Genomic DNA, 18,164 nt, shown 5'->3' with positions numbered 1-18,164 from the left:
TAATGTGGTCCTGATATTACTGATGATGGCATGAACACATTTGAATAATAAAGCATGTCACATTTTATGACTATTTGGGCCGTTATATTCACAATGTTTCAACAATTGTTGTCAATATTATCAGTAAATATCAGTGCCAATATTTCTTAACAAAAACAGAAAACCAGATTTCCAGTTTTGCTGATTCGTCAAATTTTTGTTGACTATTGTTTGTTATGTCAGCAAAACTTTAAGGTCTTGGGTTTTCAGTTTTGCTGACTCACAAAAAAAACCAACAACTTGCAATTGTCAAATAAGTCAGCACAGTCGAGAACAGAAAAACATAGAAAATAAAATGATATGTGTCCAGTGGTGGGATTCAGCCGGTTGGCACCGGTTCTGTATAACCGTCTCACAAAATATTATGAGATCAGCGAACCGGTTAGCATTACTGGTTACTGTAAATGAACTTTTTGTAACAGAATTGGCTGACAAATATGACTTTTGTGATAGAACCGGCTGCCAAAAATATTGAATGCCGCCACTGTATGTGTCCCCTTTTAGGGAAGGGACCAATTAAAAGTAAATACCTTTCTGTAAACCGCTGATATAATTGCAGATCTTAACCTCATGCCAACAACAAAACAGATGTGGAAATATTGTTGAAGGATTGTGCTTTGTGTCATCGCCACCACGAAAAGTGAGACAGCCAAAAAATATCCTCTCCAAGCTGGTTCATCATTTGTCGTAAACGAAATCAAACCACTAAAAAATTAAAAATTAAACTTTTAAAACAGTCATTCTCAAACGCAGCTTTCGGGGCTGCATGCGGCTCCCAACAACTTATTTTGCGGCTCGCACCAAACCTCAGAAAACCACCAAAGATTGCTTTTTAGCTTTCAAGGAAATAATATTTAGTTATTTTTTAAGTTTCGTTTTTTGCGGCTCCCTACACACTTCAAAAACTACCATCTGGCCCTGACAATAAAAAAAGTTGAGAACCACTGTTTTGTTTTAAAATGTCTTTGCCCAAACTGTTAAATTAATGAATAAGCTATTGCTGCTAGACATAATGTATAAATGAGTATTGCTTTTCCAGCAGTTTTTGTAACAAATCAGGACAATGACATATTTTGCAAGACAAATTTAAGCGGTTAATTTCATTAAACCCGAACCGAACCCGAACCGCTAATTACGATTTTCTAGAAACCCGAACCGGAGCCCATATTTTGTTTGGCGTTGGACCCGAACCGGAACCGAACCAGTAAAAAATGCAGTCTGTTTTATATTTTGCGAACAGCGCACTAAAGAATACACGAGATAACACTTATAGGGCGTGTCAAAAATAACAGTGCATGAGTTTATATTTAATAAAGCCAGGTAGATGATAGGTAGAATTAAATTAAAACGAATAAAAATTTGAACCGGTTTAAAAACCGCAAACCGGTTCGGACCGGATAATTTGCCCAAACGGGAACGAAACCCGAACCCGAAAATATACATTTTTAAAAACCCGAACCGAACCTGAACCCATATGACAGGCGGACCGACTCCCTGGTTAAAACGTGAAAAATTGAATTAAAAACTGCTGGAAGAGCAATACTCATTTATGTGCTAAATTAAAGTTTATGATTAAAAGGTTGGTGGTTCTAATCCCAGCTTAGCCTAAAAAGAATGTAAAAACTTATTACCTTAAAATTTGTGGTCCGACAAAGGAAAGGCAATCTTGACAAATTTTCAACAAACTTCCGACAAGGAAATATGGACCAAATGTTTTGCACATCGCCCATAGCAACGAGCCTTTACGCTTACCGCCACCTGATTGAATAAAAACAAGGAAACGTTGCAGATAAGTAAAAACAACTTTAAATATTTCAAGTTTGTGAACTATATTTTTCGCTAGAATTTTATAATGAGCTGTTTAGGTTCTAAATTTGGATGAACTAAAAATTGGGGAAAAAGCTATTGGTAGGGCTATTTTGGGTCTAGGTGTGGGTTTGTAATTAAATTGATGTAAAATCTGGTCCCAGTTACCCCAATCAAGTCTTACATGCTTACATCTGGTACCATGCAGTTCATGTGGTACCATACAGTGTACCACCCATGCTTACAGGTCTGACCCAACCTTTGTACCGATCTATGCACACATCCAACCTACACATATATATATATATATAAATGTTTTAAATTGAATTCAAAATAGTCACCTTTTTTGTGTTTAATCAAAACTTCTTTTTCTGCAGTTTTGTCGTGTTTTGCTGACCCATTCGATGTGGTAGGTTTAGCCGACAAAACTTTACTAAATAAAAATAATAAAAAGGCAGTAGTTAGTTTTTCATTAGTTAGAATTGTCAGCAATAGTTTGTTTTTGTTTTAATTTGCTTGTTTCTTAAATTTTAAAAAGTGAAGGCACAATTGGCCATGGTTATATTGTTTATGGAAATCATTTTGAGCTATTTACGTCGTTTAAGCGAAACATAAACAAATAGAGTAAAAAAACAGCCAAAAACTGTGTTTTGTTTATAATTATTAGTTTAGATTATCTGTGTAAACAAAAAATACAAGTATATATATATTATATACAGTCACAAAACAGGCATTTATTTGTAAACAATTTAGAATATCAGTAAACAATTCGTCACACAGTAACCCTTACCTGTTTTTTGCCCGCTCAGCATTCCAGTTTTTCAGGAAGTGTTGTGCAATATTCCCCGAAGCATCAGATTTCTTTAAGTTCCAAAGGTTGCTGTCAACTAAGGGTTGTTTGTAGCCCAGTATCACCATTCTGGATAAAATATAATAGCACTTATTATGCATACAAAAGCACTTTGCTTTGGAAATTACTGTGACCTTAGTCAAAAATGCATTTATTGAACCATTTTTTTTTTGCTATCTGAATGAAACGCTGTTAAATAAAGACTTGATGGGCATTATGACATCATAAAGTCGGTTTTTTATTCTATTTCAACAATAGTAGAATATGTTTTAAACTGTATAATGTATCATTTGTAACTAATGTATGTTGAACATGACAAACTGTAGTTCGAACAGCTTTGAATGTAAATGACATTTCCTTTAATTTTCCTGGAAAAAGTCTGTCAACAGCATACATTAAAAACAGTATAATGCAACTACATAAGGGTGGTGTATTTCTGCCATGAAAGGCATGTTTAAAAATGCTACTTGAAATAATGACAGAAAAAGGGGAACACATTTATGTCCAAGTCAATTGATTAAAGGTTGGGTGGCCCGCAGAGACACTTAGATTTCAAATGTACTGGCAAACAAACAAGTTCAATTATAATATTTTTTTGAGCAGATTAGTGCGCCTGATGCTATTTTTCTGTGACCTGGCAATATGTTGCTAGAATCTCATGCGAATTTTACTTGTAGTTAAGCATATTTGGTAAGCAACGGAGTAAAATCACCTTGTGTTATATAAAGGTGTGGCCCGCGATCTAATTATCGCTATTGTATTTGGCCCCACGGTAACAAAGGTTGCCCACCCCTGCTTTAAATGATTGGTAGAACTATAAAGCAAAGTTAAGGGTTACCTTGTAAACCACCAGAAAGTGATTTTGGACAAAAATGTGGCGCCCTCTTCTGGCGATGTTTCGTGGGTTTTTTCATCTTCCAATTTTGCCGGAATTAATCTCATGTGGATTTCATCTTCTCGAGCCTAAGCAATACCATAACCATTATCATAAGTTATGTAACTTTTTGTAACTTTAAATCAAACAAATAAAGCAAAACAAACACAAGATTTTCAGAGCAAATCACCAAATTTCAAGACAAATCGTTAAATTTGCAGTCAAATCATTGAATTTTTAGAGCAAATCACCCATTTCCAGTTAAATGATTTAAAATCACAGTGCAAATCATTTAATTTTGAAAGCAAATTATTAATATTCAAGCAATCGATCATCTGTATTAATGTTAGTAGAAAAACCAAAAAAAAACAACGACACCACAAAAAATTAAAGAGATTTAAAATAAAACAATCAACACCAACTTTTGTTCACACAGAACAAAGTGATCAGAAAATCTAAAAATTTGCAATATTAAAAAGATTTTGTTAGTAGCATTGCAAATTACTGCAGCACTAAATTAGTATCAAGCAAAGATTTTCAAAATTTTTTGCCATCACCAAACCATGTAAACCTGTATATAGGTGATGTTGGTTTTATTTGCGAGGTTTGCAGCTTTCAAATCTGCCTTCTAAAAAATTGAAAAACATAGTAATCTTTTTTACCCTGATGAAGACTTCCTGTATAGAACGTTGAAACGTTTGATGATTGTTGATTTTTTATTTGCCGGTTGAACAAGGATAGTTTACAATAATCTTGGTCTACCATATTACTTTTTCCACTGACAACTAGTGTATTAAATCTTTTGCCATTCTTTATTACTATTCATGTGTGGATAAACTAGTGCAGGTGTCGGCAACCACTGGTACACATGATGGTTTTTCATGGCACGCCAACCGATTTGTGTGTTTATATTGAACTAACACTGCTTGTTTATACTTTTTTATCGTGACATTGTCTTAAAATTCAGCCTTACATGAACATGAGACTCTGCTTTCTCTTTATTATTGATATCTGCTGGCACGAACCACTTTTATTTAGAAAAACGTTGGCGAGCGAGGTCATTAACACATGGAAACAGCATAAGTAAAATTGGGACATGTCACTTAAAAGATTGCCAACCCCTGATTCATAATACTGCAATCTTGGTCTACTATATTTACTTTTTTTCATTGCAACAAGTGTATTAAATTGTATGCTATTCTTTATTTCCTGTGTAGGATATATTTGTGCATTTGAATTTAAACAAATAATGGTTTACTTGGTTTATTTAAGCTGTTTGCGGGTTTTAAATCAGGCTTTAAAGGAAAATTTAAAACATAATAATACTTGTCTAACGTAATACTTTTCTATTGACATCAAGTATATCAAAATTTATGCTAGTCTCATTACTTTTTATGTGTGGAATATATTTGTGCATTTGAGTTTGAACAAGTATTACTTAAGGAGAAAATGTTGGCCTCACAGGTCAATTAAATGCACTGCTTTTCAAAACCAATGACAGCAGCTCCCTGGGGGCTTTTGTAATCATAAACAAAGCACTGAAGGACAATGGGCAATTATTGACAAACCTGGGCAGTTTAAACTAAATACAGGGGAAAAAAGAGTCGTTAACATATCTCGTTAATCATTCATCATATACATTCACAAAATGTTTCTAAAAATATTGATTCCTTCTGACAAGAAATTTATTGTCGATCGACTATTAGTTTAAAAGCCTTAAACATCTTTAAGTTTTTCTGGTATGGGGCGTTTTAAAATCAACAAGCTGTTTGGGGTGGTACTAAAAAAGTAACACTTAAGTAAATTTTCCTGAAATAAGTTTGTAAATGGCACTGGTATCTTTACAAAACATTTATTATAGACTATCTTACTGATATTACCCGCTGCAAATCATTAACAACTTTGTAGTTCAAAAAAATCTCTAATAGAAATAGTTTACCTTAAATGCTGGAGGCTTATCAGCAAAGAAGCAGAATGCAAAGTTAACAATCACCGCCAGGTAGGAAAGAAAGAACGTAACACATCTTAAGATTTGACCACCAGTTAAAACCTGAAAACAGAATGTTTGAGTTTTTAACAACACAATTCCAACTATTTGAGTTGAGTTAAGTTTATTTCTTAGGTGAAACAAATCGTAGCTGCACAATTGCGCTAAAATATTTTATTACCAAGTCGGAAATAGCTGCGCAACATTCAGACATTATAAAGCGCGACAAATTTAAAAGCACAATGGGTGGAAAGATGATAAACGCGCTGCAGTTGCACCGTTACTACAAGCGTTATGTGACAGGGACTCACATTGGAATGTGAGGTTGGTGCATTAAAACATTTATTTAACAAAGTTGTAATAAAAGATGATTACACAAAAGAACATTTATAGAAAATACAACAAAATGGAACACTATACATGGATCTGTTAAAATTCATGACAATTTTGGTCATTGTATTTGTCATAAAAAAACTGTTTTTACCTGAACTGATTTTTTAAGTGCAAAAAAAGTAAAATGTAAAAACAAACCTTTCCACTCATAATTAGGGAGACTTTTGACTTGAAAACAAAAGCCCATGTGAGTAAAAACAACAACCAGTAACAAGTTAGAAATCCTGAAGAACGAACTCCTTTCATTCTGTCATATTGAAGCAAGACCACAGCTAATGCCTGGAAAAGCAAAAATACTTGAGTAAGATACGAGGAAACAATCGGTTGAGTTTGAATTTAATAAAAAGGCCAGATGTATTATTATGTATTTATGGAGTTGGTATGTGAGGTCAAGATGCCATACCGAATCAGCCGGTCACAAATCATGTTCCATGTGGCAAGAAAAACCGGCCAAATGAGGCTGACATGTGCAGCAGACAAGGTAAGCAACAGTGCTTGTGATTTAACCGTCAGCAGATTCACCACTGAGCCTGCGTAGCTCAGTTGGTAGAACGCGGGTCCCAGAAAGACTCCCATCTTGGGTTCGAATCCCACCGCAGGCTAGATTTTTCTATATCTGTGCCTTGCCATATGGTGGTGAATGCTTGGCGTCCAGTTGATTCGGTATGGCGTCTTCAATGGGCCTGGCGTGCTATGATTTAATACATGAGTGTGTCGTGATTGCTGGTCTGCATAAATGCTTCAGGGCTGATCTCAGTTATGAATTTATGTTTATCTTAACTAGACCTCATTTATATGTTATTTATATTTATGATATTTATAATCATTTCTAAGTTCCACCAAAGATTTTTGTTTACAAATGACTTTTTACAATCAATAGGCAGGTACAAATGTGTTTACCAGCCTGCATTTTAGTAATTTTAAGAACCAAACCCATAATGTTTTATATTTAACCACTTCCATGAAAACTAGCGACAAAACTCTCGAATATATGCAATTTAAATAATTTGTCGTTCAACTGGTGTAATGCATCTCATATCATTCATTGCTCTGAAGAAGCCCTACCATTCTGGTGGGCGAAACGTCAGCAAAAATACAAGTTATGGACAAAAACAACTAGTATTTTGTTTAGCATTACACCTGTTGAACGACAAATTTGTTAAACACGCAACCTGGTGGACGAAACGCTTATTCAGTATTTTATGTGCGATTGGTAAAAAAAATTTTAGACAGGTATAACATGTTTTGAATGTACTGGAATACATAATTAAAAATGATTTTTTACAACAAACCATTGTCATTCCAACAATTAAGGGCACAACAAGGTCAACCGCTGGTACGTTTGCTGCCGATTGACCCCATTCCACGAGACTTCTAATCAGATTTGTCCATGCAAAAACCCATAACAATATGGTAGTTATCTGAAAAAGGGTTAGCAGGGTTATATTTTGGGTTGCCTGTGGTTATTGCATTAATAACTATTTTATTGAAACCATGTCTTTACATTTATTAAAATTTTTAGAATATTTTGCTGTGTATTCATTGTGTTATGTCCAAATAATGAAATTTGGAACACTATGTATGGATCTATTCACAAGTATAATGATGAGAATAATGAGTTTCAGAACTTTTTTCTATGTATAAATTTAGTTATGTCTAAATAATGAAATTTGGAACTTTTTTTTATTAATCTATTATGTGACTTGAGTGGATATAAACAGGTGTAACTGATGTGGCCTTTATATCACTGATGATGGCATGAGCATTTGCCGACGTTTGAACAATAAAGCATGTCGCTTTTTATGTCTATTTGGGCCGTTATTTCTCATTAAATAAAAAAATTGCCAATTAATACAATACTCCACATGTACAGAAACTTTAGGTTTGTGGTGTGCACGACTACTAAAGGTTTTAAACAATCAACAAAACACAATATCTTACCACTTTAGCTTTAAAGAGTGGTGAAATTGGTATGTATGACTCTTCTGAATTCCGTGTAATGAAATAATATGGGATTGTGAAAATCCATAAATACACACAAGGCACCAAATCGAATACAAGTTGTTGGTAACAGTTGCTGAAAGTTGGATCAGTTGAATTCCATACTTTCCCGGCATCCTATAAAGTACAATACATGTTAGAACCTAATTTTGTTTAGTTATTACCAGTGGTGGGATTCAGCCGGTGCACACCGGTTCTATAGAACCGTCTCACGAAATTTTATGAGAGAACCGGTTAGCATTACTGGTTACTGTCAATTTTTGTAACAGAACCAGCTGAAAAATGTGACTTTGTGCTAGAACTGGCTGACAAAAAATTGAATCCCACTATTTCTTATTACCCAGGAAAGACTCTGTCATGGGTTCGAATCTGACCACAGGCTAGATTTTATAGGAATGCTTGGGAGACTGGTTTAATTCGGTGCAACACCTTTAGTGGGACAGGCGTACTATGATTTCTATATGAGTGTGCCGTGATCATTGGTCTGCATGATCGCTTCAAGGCTGATCCTAGTTGTGATTTTAAGTTTATCTGGCAGCTAGAACAGAACAAAATTTCTTGGTATATCCATTCACACAGGGTTTAGGACATTAGGAGGTATGCAGCGATAAAAAAAATTGTCAGGTGGTACGCGACCCGGAAAAGATTGAGAACCACTGAGCTAGAACACTCATTCAGTAAGACATTTGCAACACTTGATCAACTGCAAAATCCCCATGACTCAGCAGTTTGTAAAAAATCCCTGTGTCACCCGTTTTGCTATAATGTGCCAAAAATAATTTGTCTGCCAAAGTTCGAAAGTAGCAAATATCTCATGATTTGACTGGATGCCTATGCATATGTAATGAACAAATTAATTAGTGGAATAAATTGACATTTTAATAATTGTTTAATTTGACCAGTAACAAATATGTTTGTTATGTTACATCAAAGAATTTTATAAGTATTGTACTTAATATGAACTTTCATGAAATAAGCTATTGCTGCCAGGCATAATGTGAAGGCGTCTTGTATAGGACGTCGAAACGTCGATTGTTTACAATAAAACTGCTGGATGAGCAATACTTGGTCAAATATGAACTTTGTTTGAACATTTACTAATTTATGCTTTGCAAAGTTTGGGTAATTAACAAACATCAATCAAATATATGAGGAAAAGGGATTGCTTTTGGCCTTCTGACTTATACAGTCATTGTGGGTGCATTGATGAGAGACTGCACAGTAAAACATCATGTACTGCACCATTTAACAATTTTAGCGCAGTTGTTTTCATTGAAATCAAGTTTTCAATTAAAAAAAGGTAGCCATGATTTTGCTTAGAGCAGTGTCTTTCAAATCCTTTACCAAAAGAGATTTTAGTTTGCCATGAAAATGTTTGTTTTTAAAGATTGTAACCAACATCTCATAATTTTGGGCAAGATGACATAATGTCCATGACAATGCTAGACCTAATTTAGATCTCAAATACTTACAAACAGATTTACCACCCATAATAGTTTATTGGCCTACTTTTCCTGTGTTTTATCTGAAAGTGTACCATGAACAAAAGCACAGTTTGCAAGTAGGTCAAGCACTTGAAACAGGTTTGACAACAATTGACCAGTCAACCTTTGTTACATAGTTTGTTTATACATAGCTTATATAGCTAGCCAACCCTTGTGGCATAGTTTGTGAAATATAAAGCAGCAAGGTTTTAAACACAAACAAAATCACTTACAAAGAACACTTCTCCACCACAAAACTCTGTAATTGTCATTTCGGCCAAATATTTTCTTCCCGTTGATCACCAAAGACAAATTTCCATATTTACTTACTAAACAGTATAAAATTTATCCTGAATCCTTTGTCTGTTGAGGTCAAAAAATGGTTTCAAAGATTAAATAGACAATAAACTAATAACATTAACCAAATCTGCAGAATATGGCAGATTCCATACCAGTCAGCAAACTGTGCCAGCTGCATGTGCAAGTTTTCTTTTGAAAAAAATGTTTGGTTTGGCAATTTTTTTGGGTTGCACATGAAAATTTCACTCTAAAGGCTGTTAACCATCATGTCTTGACCTCTTTTACTTGCCTTGCGCCTGCTGAAATTGGTCCAGCATGTGTTAGATCTTTTCAGAAACCGTTATGTTATGCAGACTAGTTTCCAACCGACCAACTTGTCATGCATGCCACTTTAGCAGGAACCGCATGCAAGTTATTAAATGCACAGGGTGCAAAATTTATGAGTGCAGTCTCAACATTGGCAAGCAATAAAAAAAAACAGCCATACCCTGCAGACAGTCAATTTCTTGGTTTTAGTTTTTAAAGAAGCCAATTTATCTGCTATACATGTTCCCTATTGGTTGTCTATGTGTAACGATTTCATAAGGCGTACACATACAAATGGTATGATCCACAAATTTACCAGGTTTGTTGTTCTACTGGTGTGGTACAAATTTTTTTAAGAACTTGTCATTTTGCTGATGTCGATTCGCAGACCAAAACTGATTTTAAGTTTTAAAAAAAAGAATTTATGTATTTTGTCTAGCATTACACAAGTAAAATGACAAAAATATTTAAATATACAAGCTAATGGATGTTTGTTCAGTATTTTCTATGATTCACAAAACAAACATTAATACGTCTTATGTTATGGTTACAAAAACACAAGCAAATATTAGAAGTCTCAATTTACTAAGCAAAAAACAGAAACAAAAAAACAATGATACACAATCTTTTACAAACTATAACAACTCAATATTCTTGCAATAATTTCAAAACATTGCCGTCTATTCGTCGATTATCAGTTTGTTTTAACTTAAAATCTTTAAACTAGCGGGTTGCTTAAATCTCTCCTACAATTGATTGCGAAACAACAACTGCTTTTTAAGACAGCCCAACATATGGCATTTCTTGCTCAACGGAAACAGTTACACGCAAATTTTGTTGGGAAACGTCTCCAATTGCAGCGGAAATGAACATTCCATATGTTTGATGCTTCACAAGATCTATTGTTACTCAATAATTTGTCGCGGTCGCCCTTTAAACAAAGTTGCAACATCAGCACCATAGAAAACATAAGTTGCTGACTAATATTTTTATTTTATTTCATATCGAATTTTGATGTATGACTTCACCAACTGTTAAAACTGTAGAGAGTGATTTCGCTAAATTAATAAAATTGCAGTTGCAAGTTAAACAGCACGTAAATAACAATATTTTATGATAATAGCGAATTTGTGTCATGTTTAAAAACTAATTTTTAGGCCCCCTTCGACTGGTCCCACCAACGTTTCCCACCCGCAGTCTTGTTCACCCACAATGCCTTACTTTTTTGTGAGCCCCAGTCTTATAACTCTTTAATACGGTGTAGCTGCAGCGCGTGCTCCATAACATTTCGACGTTGCGCAGCTATTTCCGGCTTGATGATTGTTTTCAGTGCAATTGTGCTGCTATGTTTCCTTTCACCAAGCGAAATAGACTCAATTCATTAAGTATATGCAAGGTATGTAGGCTACATGGGAACGCTTAGTACCACAGAACAAAATGCTTTATGTGAAAATAAACAATCGAAACAAGATGAGTTGTGTGTATTAAGACAAATGCCAACCAGCGGTGAAAATGCAAAGACGATTAAATATGAACGGACTGACTAACATCAAAATTCAGGGGCGGCTCGTGCGAGGGGGCTGCGGAGCTGCAGCACCCCCAGTATTTTTACTTGACATTCCTATTCCAAGTTGTTATACAAAACAATCTTTACATATAGTTTTTATGTTTGATCAGTGTATGCTAAGAATAACTTTTATGGCATTAATCGGCATTTCATTAAAATAAAATTAATAAAATTTTTGTATTATTTAAAAATTAAAAAAAAAATAATAATAATAATAATAAGTTATCTATGGCGGAGCTGCAGCTCCAGTTTCGTGACGTTTCATGACGTTTTCAGTTGTGCGCATGCGCACTTGGAAAAGCTACATGCCGGGCGAAATAGGCGAGAGGGGGCTGTGGCTCGCGCAGCCCCTCCCGTGACGTAGCGCTAGTTGTGTTGTCTGCTTCGCGTCAGTGAGCTCCAAAGCCAAACCCGTGTACTGTGTTTTTAAGTTCGACAGTGAGTGCAGTTAAATAATTATTTTGCTATCATTAAATTTATTGTTTGACTGTTAGTCGTGACTTTTTAAGATGGCTGTAAGTGGGTTTCAGTTTTTACAGTTATCATTGAATTGAATAAGTGTATCTAACACCTTGAAAAAGAAAAAAGATCACCTAACACCTTTTAAAGTCACAATTAACCTTTATAATAAATAACGGAATTAAAAAGATTTATGAAAGTATGGGACAAAAAATCTGCTTCTCAAATGTCATGCAGGAATAAGCAACAACAAGAAATATACTCAGTTTTAGTTCCTAATGCTACCAAAGAAAAATTAAATTTGTGACTGTGAAGTTAAATGCCTCACTGAAATTCAGGCAATATCAAATGCAGAACAAACAACTGCAAGTAACAGGAATTTTGAAATGAAGACAAAAAAAGAGTGAAGACAATTTAAAGTGTGGATTTCTTAACACACCACGTGGACAGTATTTGCAACCAAGTGCAATCATGTGTATTGATATAATGGACATGTACTGTTTGTCTAATCTAAACAGTAGCTGCTAAATTGCTTCACAGGAAGTGTTTCTTAAGAATGAACATTCTACAGACAAGATAGTAGTGACACCAAGCACATCCTATTGTTGACAAAGAAAAGCTAGTTACTCAAATGAAAATGTTTCTGTAGATCTGATGTTCATGATTACTTTGAAAATAATTAATCTAGAGATGATGTTTTGACAAGTTAAATTACTAGGATGAAAAATCCTTTTTGCTGTTTCCATAATTCCTTCAAAGGCAAAACAGTTCTTTTTAACACTGAAAAAGATGCCAATTTTTCTGGGGAACACCAATATTTCCAAAAGACTTGCAATTGCAGTGCTAGTACTAAATAGAAAAACAGTTTCTTAGTTATCATTTGGGATTAAGGAAGAAGCTATCAATTATCATGCCCAAACTATAACTTCATGATTCATTTTGGTTGGAAAAAGGAAGCACAAGATTTAATAATATGGTTTAAATTTAAGTGAGAGTGTTGTAAATTTTAAAGCTTGAAGGCGTTTTGCACTTAAAAAAGAAATTATAAGCTATTTGCCAGCAAGCAGCAATTATAGCAGTTAAGAAACTAAAATACAATTAATAGTCTGTACACAAAAATTCAAGAAAGATGTTTAAATGAACAAGTTCTGAAACCAATGTAATGTGGTTGTTAAATTTGTTAGTTATGATACCAATAAAAAGCTGTATGGCTAGTTTTTTTTGTCACAATAATCTGTAATAAGTGTCATAGAATATGTTGAAAACGCTGACTGTGACTAAATTTACTTAAATGAAACATGACAATTTTTGTTGTCGAACTGAAATACTTCGACCTTTTTCGACTCATTTATATCTATTTTTTCTATTACTTTTTTTTTATATTCCTGTTGTGTTTTACCGTATTTACAACCGCTTCGTTTCGGTGCTGTGCCACGTGTGCTTTTTTTTCACATTATTACTGAACGTTATTGTGTTTGGCCCGTCGCTGTGCAAGTAAACAAAATACACAAATGATGCCGTCTGCTGTTTACACTCGTGTACATTATTGCGTAACAAAAATTACGTCACAATGGAGTTGCTAATTAAGATTTGTATTACTTGTTTTTCTGCACAAAACAAATGGCTAGAAAACTAGAAATGTAGCTTTTCAATATATTGCCAACTTATATATGTTCAGTAGAGGGGGGGCAGCACCCCCACAAATTTTAGGCACGAGCCGCCACTGTTAATAATTCGAAAATTGAAAGCTAAGACTGACTGTCCTTTATAAACCGAAAATGCAAATTTTACCACAAGATTTCAAATTTTATTACATTTAAATTCGCAAAAAAAGTCAAACACCAAACAATATCATTCGCATGTTGCACGGCTGGTTTATTTCTTGACGGATTTAAGGTTTGAGCGGAGATCCATGGACACCTTGTGTTTGGAACCGAGCAGGGCTTTCAGCATCTGGTCAGCTGACATGCGGACACGACGCAGAGGTGGGCGTTTGAATTTTCCGCGCAAATCGAAGATCTTTTGGTTCAAATCCTCGATCTAAAAACATTACACAGAATAAAACTTGTGTCTGGTTCATAATCGAGCCAAGTAAATTGGTTAATTTAATCGCAAGAATGGTGGTTCTAATCCCAGCTCGGCATCTAAGATGACCCAGTGGTTAGTGCAACCGCCTTGCAATCGTAAGGTTGATGGTTCTAATCCTAGCTCGGCCTCTAATATCCCGTTTCCATGGGCGTTGGTCCGATCGGACTTTTAAAAGTCCGATCGGACCTCCTCGCGAGGAGGTGCGCGAAAACGCTGAAAAAAATGCTGAGTCATTCCTTATTGCGTCCGATCTGACTGAAATAGCGGAAAAGTGCGATCGGACCAACGGCCATGGAAACGGGATATAAGATAACCCAGTGGTTAGTGCAACCGCATTAAAATCGTACAGTTGGTGGCTCTAATCCTATCTTGGCCTTTTTGGGTAAAACTTAATTGCTTATTGCAAGCACTAACCATAAACAAGCAGGAGTCATCATAATGAACTCGTGCGACAGTTTTGCATCTAACAATAACACTTCAAATAAATTTTACCTCCTGATCATTTTTCTTCACTTTCAGTTCGATTTCGTATCTCTGCTCATCTACCGTGTCAATTTTGCCGTGAAGATCCCGGCACAAATCCTGTGAAACGTTTAGTATTTTGATTCGGTATTAGTATTTCAATCGAGGTTTCGTGTTCGAATAGCTCGATTAACGTCTATTTGCGCCGTTATATTATTTATTATTATTTATTTAAGGTATTTGATATTAAGCTTTAGTTTTCAACTTTGGCTTTAGTATTTTAGTTTTGATGTACTATTTTCGCTTAGCTTTAGTATTTTAAGTTAGATTTAGTATTTTAAGTTGGCTTTAGTGTGTTAGCTTTAGTGTTTTTCACATAGCTTTAGTATTTCAAATTAGCTTGGCATTTCATCCAGTAAAAAGCGGTGATAAAATTGCTATTTTTTTAAAGAACGAACTAACACAAACACGGGCTCAGATTGTCACAGAAAACCACATAACAAATACAAACAGTTTACTAATGTGTGTTTCCAATAGCTTTTACCGCAAGCCAGCGTAAAACAGAAGTAATTTAATTAAGTAAACAACAGTGAGTCTGAAACCCAGTGGACCAAGTTAGATCCCTGGGGAACTCCAAACACTTTGATGAATGTCCAGCCATTAGCTCGTGCGCACGCTTACAGCATAAAACAAACCACGGAAGGGATAGAGTCGTCCCTGGAGGGAGCTGTGAAGCGTTTAAACCGATTTGCTTAAGTCAAGACATATTTATGACCAACTGCGGTAACAAACATGCCACAGAAGATTAGGTGTTGTATTTTGTAAATGTAAGCTTGGCGTTTTAATCCTAGCTCTGCCCCGTAGATGGCCCAGAGGTTATTGCAACCGCCTGCAATCGTAAAGTTGATGGTTTAACTTTGGTCTTTCCTGGGAACTAATGTTCCCCAAAAATTACAATGTGAGTTGTTTTTCTCACCATGAGGTCTTGTTGTGACATTGAGTCAAGGTCACCAAGTTCGCACATTCTCTTGTTAAGTGCCGCCTTCTTTTCCTCAGCCTTCTGCTCAGTTTCCCGTTTCAAGTCCTCTCTCGCCTTGTTCAGCATCAAGGACTTGAGCATCATCTTTCTCTGATGAGTCATCTTGCGGGTTCCACACTAACAAACAAGATTATGACGTTATAATGGGGGTATTATTGTAGTTGTGACAACAGTTGGTTTAATTTTACACTTCATTCTAAGCTGTTCATTGGGGCTTAAATAGATAAACGATTTGTTTTAAGGTTGTACGTTTTTCTAGGTCAACTTTTGCTTGGGTTTGGTTCGAGGTAAAGTTTGGACAAAACATACTTGATTAAGGCCTGATAACACACTTGGCCACATTTGTTTCGTTATCCATCCTGGTATATTAATTAATTAACTTTATGCCTTAATAAGGGCTTTATTTTCGAGATAAGGGCTCTTGGTTTTAGTTTGAAATGTATTTATTGAATACAAAGCGACAACATTGGATTCAATGCCTCAAAAAGTCAAGAAAGCTGAACCCCAGTTTAAATTCCGTTATGTTTTTATACTTAAGTCAAAGCGTTTTGCTACAAAAACACTATCATTATCTGTATAAGCCATTGCTGCCAGGCATAATATAAAGTTTGTAGAGCTCTTCTGGCAATTGTATCTTTATTCCGACGTTTCGACGTCCTATACAGGTCACCTTCATCTGGGTAAATAACACTGAATGCGCGTAGTACAGTGCACGATAAATAAAGGGGAATAAGGTGCTTGCAAGGAGAGCTTTACAAAGTCTCTACGTATCTTATTTAAATAGAATTGTAGAATTGAAAGTGTTTGCAATTGTGGGTCGCAAAGTTGCGGTTAGAAAAAATACTGCGATTAACTTTATTCATCATTTCAAGAACCAGACTGGCATGAAACTTCGAATCAAGTCGCCTAAACTTTCCCTTTACTTCCCCTTTCAAAGTATTTTGCGATGAAAACATAATCAGTACCTTATTCAAAAAGGTTTTATAGGATTAAAAATCTTAACGATTGTAGGCCGCTAAATTGTGGCGAGGAAAAATGAACAAAGTTACTTAAAACCGCGAGTAACTTTGTTCCCTATTTCGTTAAGAAGCAGAAACCAACCGACATGCAACTTTGAATGAAGTCAGCTAAGCGTTCCCTTTACTTTGCCCCACGAGACCCTGAGACGTTGCATGTGGTTTGTATCGCAGACACTGAGGCGTTCGCGCGACGGCTTTTATCTTTAGGCTCAGCAGACGGTTTGACAGCAGATAAACGTTAATAAGCTCCAGTAACTTAGATAACTTCGGTACAAACAAGTTTGGGGTTGAGTTAAAGATTTTTACATTTTGATTGTTGAATTAAAAACAAAAAAATCTTTATTTAATGTTGTTGTTTTTAATAGATTGCAAAGATTTAAAATTTGGATCGAAATTAAAAACAAAAAAAAGCTTTTTTTAATCATGCGCTTTTTTCTAAAATAATTTGCCAATATTTAAGGTGATTATTTTGGCGCCCAATAGCTAAAGTTGATCTAAACCAGTGTAAATAATTCAGCACTATGACGTAATAACGTTTTGAACATGTTTTAAATTTCAATGAATAATTATAATTATTGCATCTTTTAATCTTTAAAAGAAACCTCACAAAACATTTTTTGCTGGTAACTGATATTGTATAGCTTTCAAATTGTATCATTGTTGAAAAAAACATTTACATACAAATTGCGGTACGTGTGTTAATTTTAAACAAATTTTACCAAGTTTTACAAAAACAAACATAAACTTTAACTTACTCCTTCTTCTGCCATTGTTGCTGTTGTTGTTGTTTCAAGTCGAACAAGTCGAAAAACAAGCTGAATTCGATGACTTAGACAACTGCTTTCAACTCCAAGTGAATGTGCTCGAATCTATTTCGACGCGCGCTTTTATAACAACCAACATGTGTGACGTCATAACGTGATGACAATGAGTTGTCGCCTTCTGTTCTAAATCAGGTCGGCAGTGTTTCTCGACAGAAAAATTTCGTTCCTAAAATTGCTGCAAACAGCTTTTAAGTTTAACAGTAAACATCTCGATAAAATAATAAATAAAACTGATTAAACTAACTTTACAATTTTGTTAATATTTAGCCGAATTAGTGTTAACTTAAGCATTTAAAATTGTAAATTATTATGGGGAGCACTGCGTCGACCACTTGGCACAAGACAGCTGTTTATGACGTCATAGAGCGAGGGGCGAAATGGAATGCCGCCGTTGAGTAATTTGTTAACTTTTAGCGCCGTTGAGTAATTTGTTAACAAATGGCCAAAGCTCTCGTTCACAAACTATTGCAGAAACAAACCAATTGAAAACAAATCGTAATTGTTGTAAGTTTTTGGATGTTGACAAGTAGATTCCACTCAGCAGTACTGGACTTTTATGTGTCAATGACAAAACCTTTTAGTAAACATATATTACATGTTGTAGGATTACCAAGAGCCCAAGTAAATAATAAACTGAAAAACGTCCAAACAGTTTACATTAGAACT

At 35.0% G+C, this 18,164-nt stretch overlaps 2 protein-coding genes across 7 annotated transcripts in view; both read right to left on the bottom strand.

Moving 5' to 3' along the window:
• Positions 1-9,793, bottom strand: part of LOC145220624 (multidrug resistance-associated protein 1-like) — a 34,667-nt gene extending 24,874 nt beyond the window's left edge. For 5 of the 6 annotated variants that reach the window (XM_080087821.1, XM_080087824.1, XM_080087823.1 and 2 more), the window contains exons 1-11: positions 9,668-9,793; positions 7,891-8,067; positions 7,242-7,370; positions 6,088-6,228; positions 5,509-5,619; positions 4,141-4,197; positions 3,534-3,658; positions 2,636-2,764; positions 2,187-2,278; positions 1,671-1,797; positions 570-744 (exon numbers count right to left, since the gene is read on the bottom strand). In XM_080087821.1, coding sequence (XP_079943947.1) covers positions 570-744; positions 1,671-1,797; positions 2,187-2,278; positions 2,636-2,764; positions 3,534-3,658; positions 4,141-4,197; positions 5,509-5,619; positions 6,088-6,228; positions 7,242-7,370; positions 7,891-8,067; positions 9,668-9,706 — 1,302 coding nt within the window. In that variant the 5' untranslated portion in view covers positions 9,707-9,793. The remainder of the gene's footprint in view (positions 1-569; positions 745-1,670; positions 1,798-2,186; positions 2,279-2,635; positions 2,765-3,533; positions 3,659-4,140; positions 4,198-5,508; positions 5,620-6,087; positions 6,229-7,241; positions 7,371-7,890; positions 8,068-9,667) is intronic. The other variant, XM_080087826.1, reaches the window with a different exon arrangement.
• Positions 9,794-13,851: 4,058 nt separating this feature from the next.
• Positions 13,852-17,546, bottom strand: LOC145220628 (troponin I, slow skeletal muscle-like). The gene is made up of 4 exons (XM_080087835.1): positions 17,430-17,546; positions 15,593-15,772; positions 14,647-14,736; positions 13,852-14,106 (listed from the first exon to the last, which is right to left on the bottom strand). Exons 1-4 carry the CDS (start codon positions 17,442-17,444, stop codon positions 13,942-13,944), a joined length of 450 nt encoding a protein of 149 aa, XP_079943961.1. The 5' UTR covers positions 17,445-17,546; the 3' UTR covers positions 13,852-13,941.
• Positions 17,547-18,164: the final 618 nt, after the last annotated feature.

Source organism: Phallusia mammillata, chromosome 3, assembly GCF_965637545.1.
Source record: "Phallusia mammillata chromosome 3, kaPhaMamm4.hap1.1, whole genome shotgun sequence".
NCBI classification, from domain to species: Eukaryota; Metazoa; Chordata; class Ascidiacea; order Phlebobranchia; family Ascidiidae; genus Phallusia; species Phallusia mammillata.
This window is presented reverse-complemented; position numbering and strand designations above follow the sequence as displayed.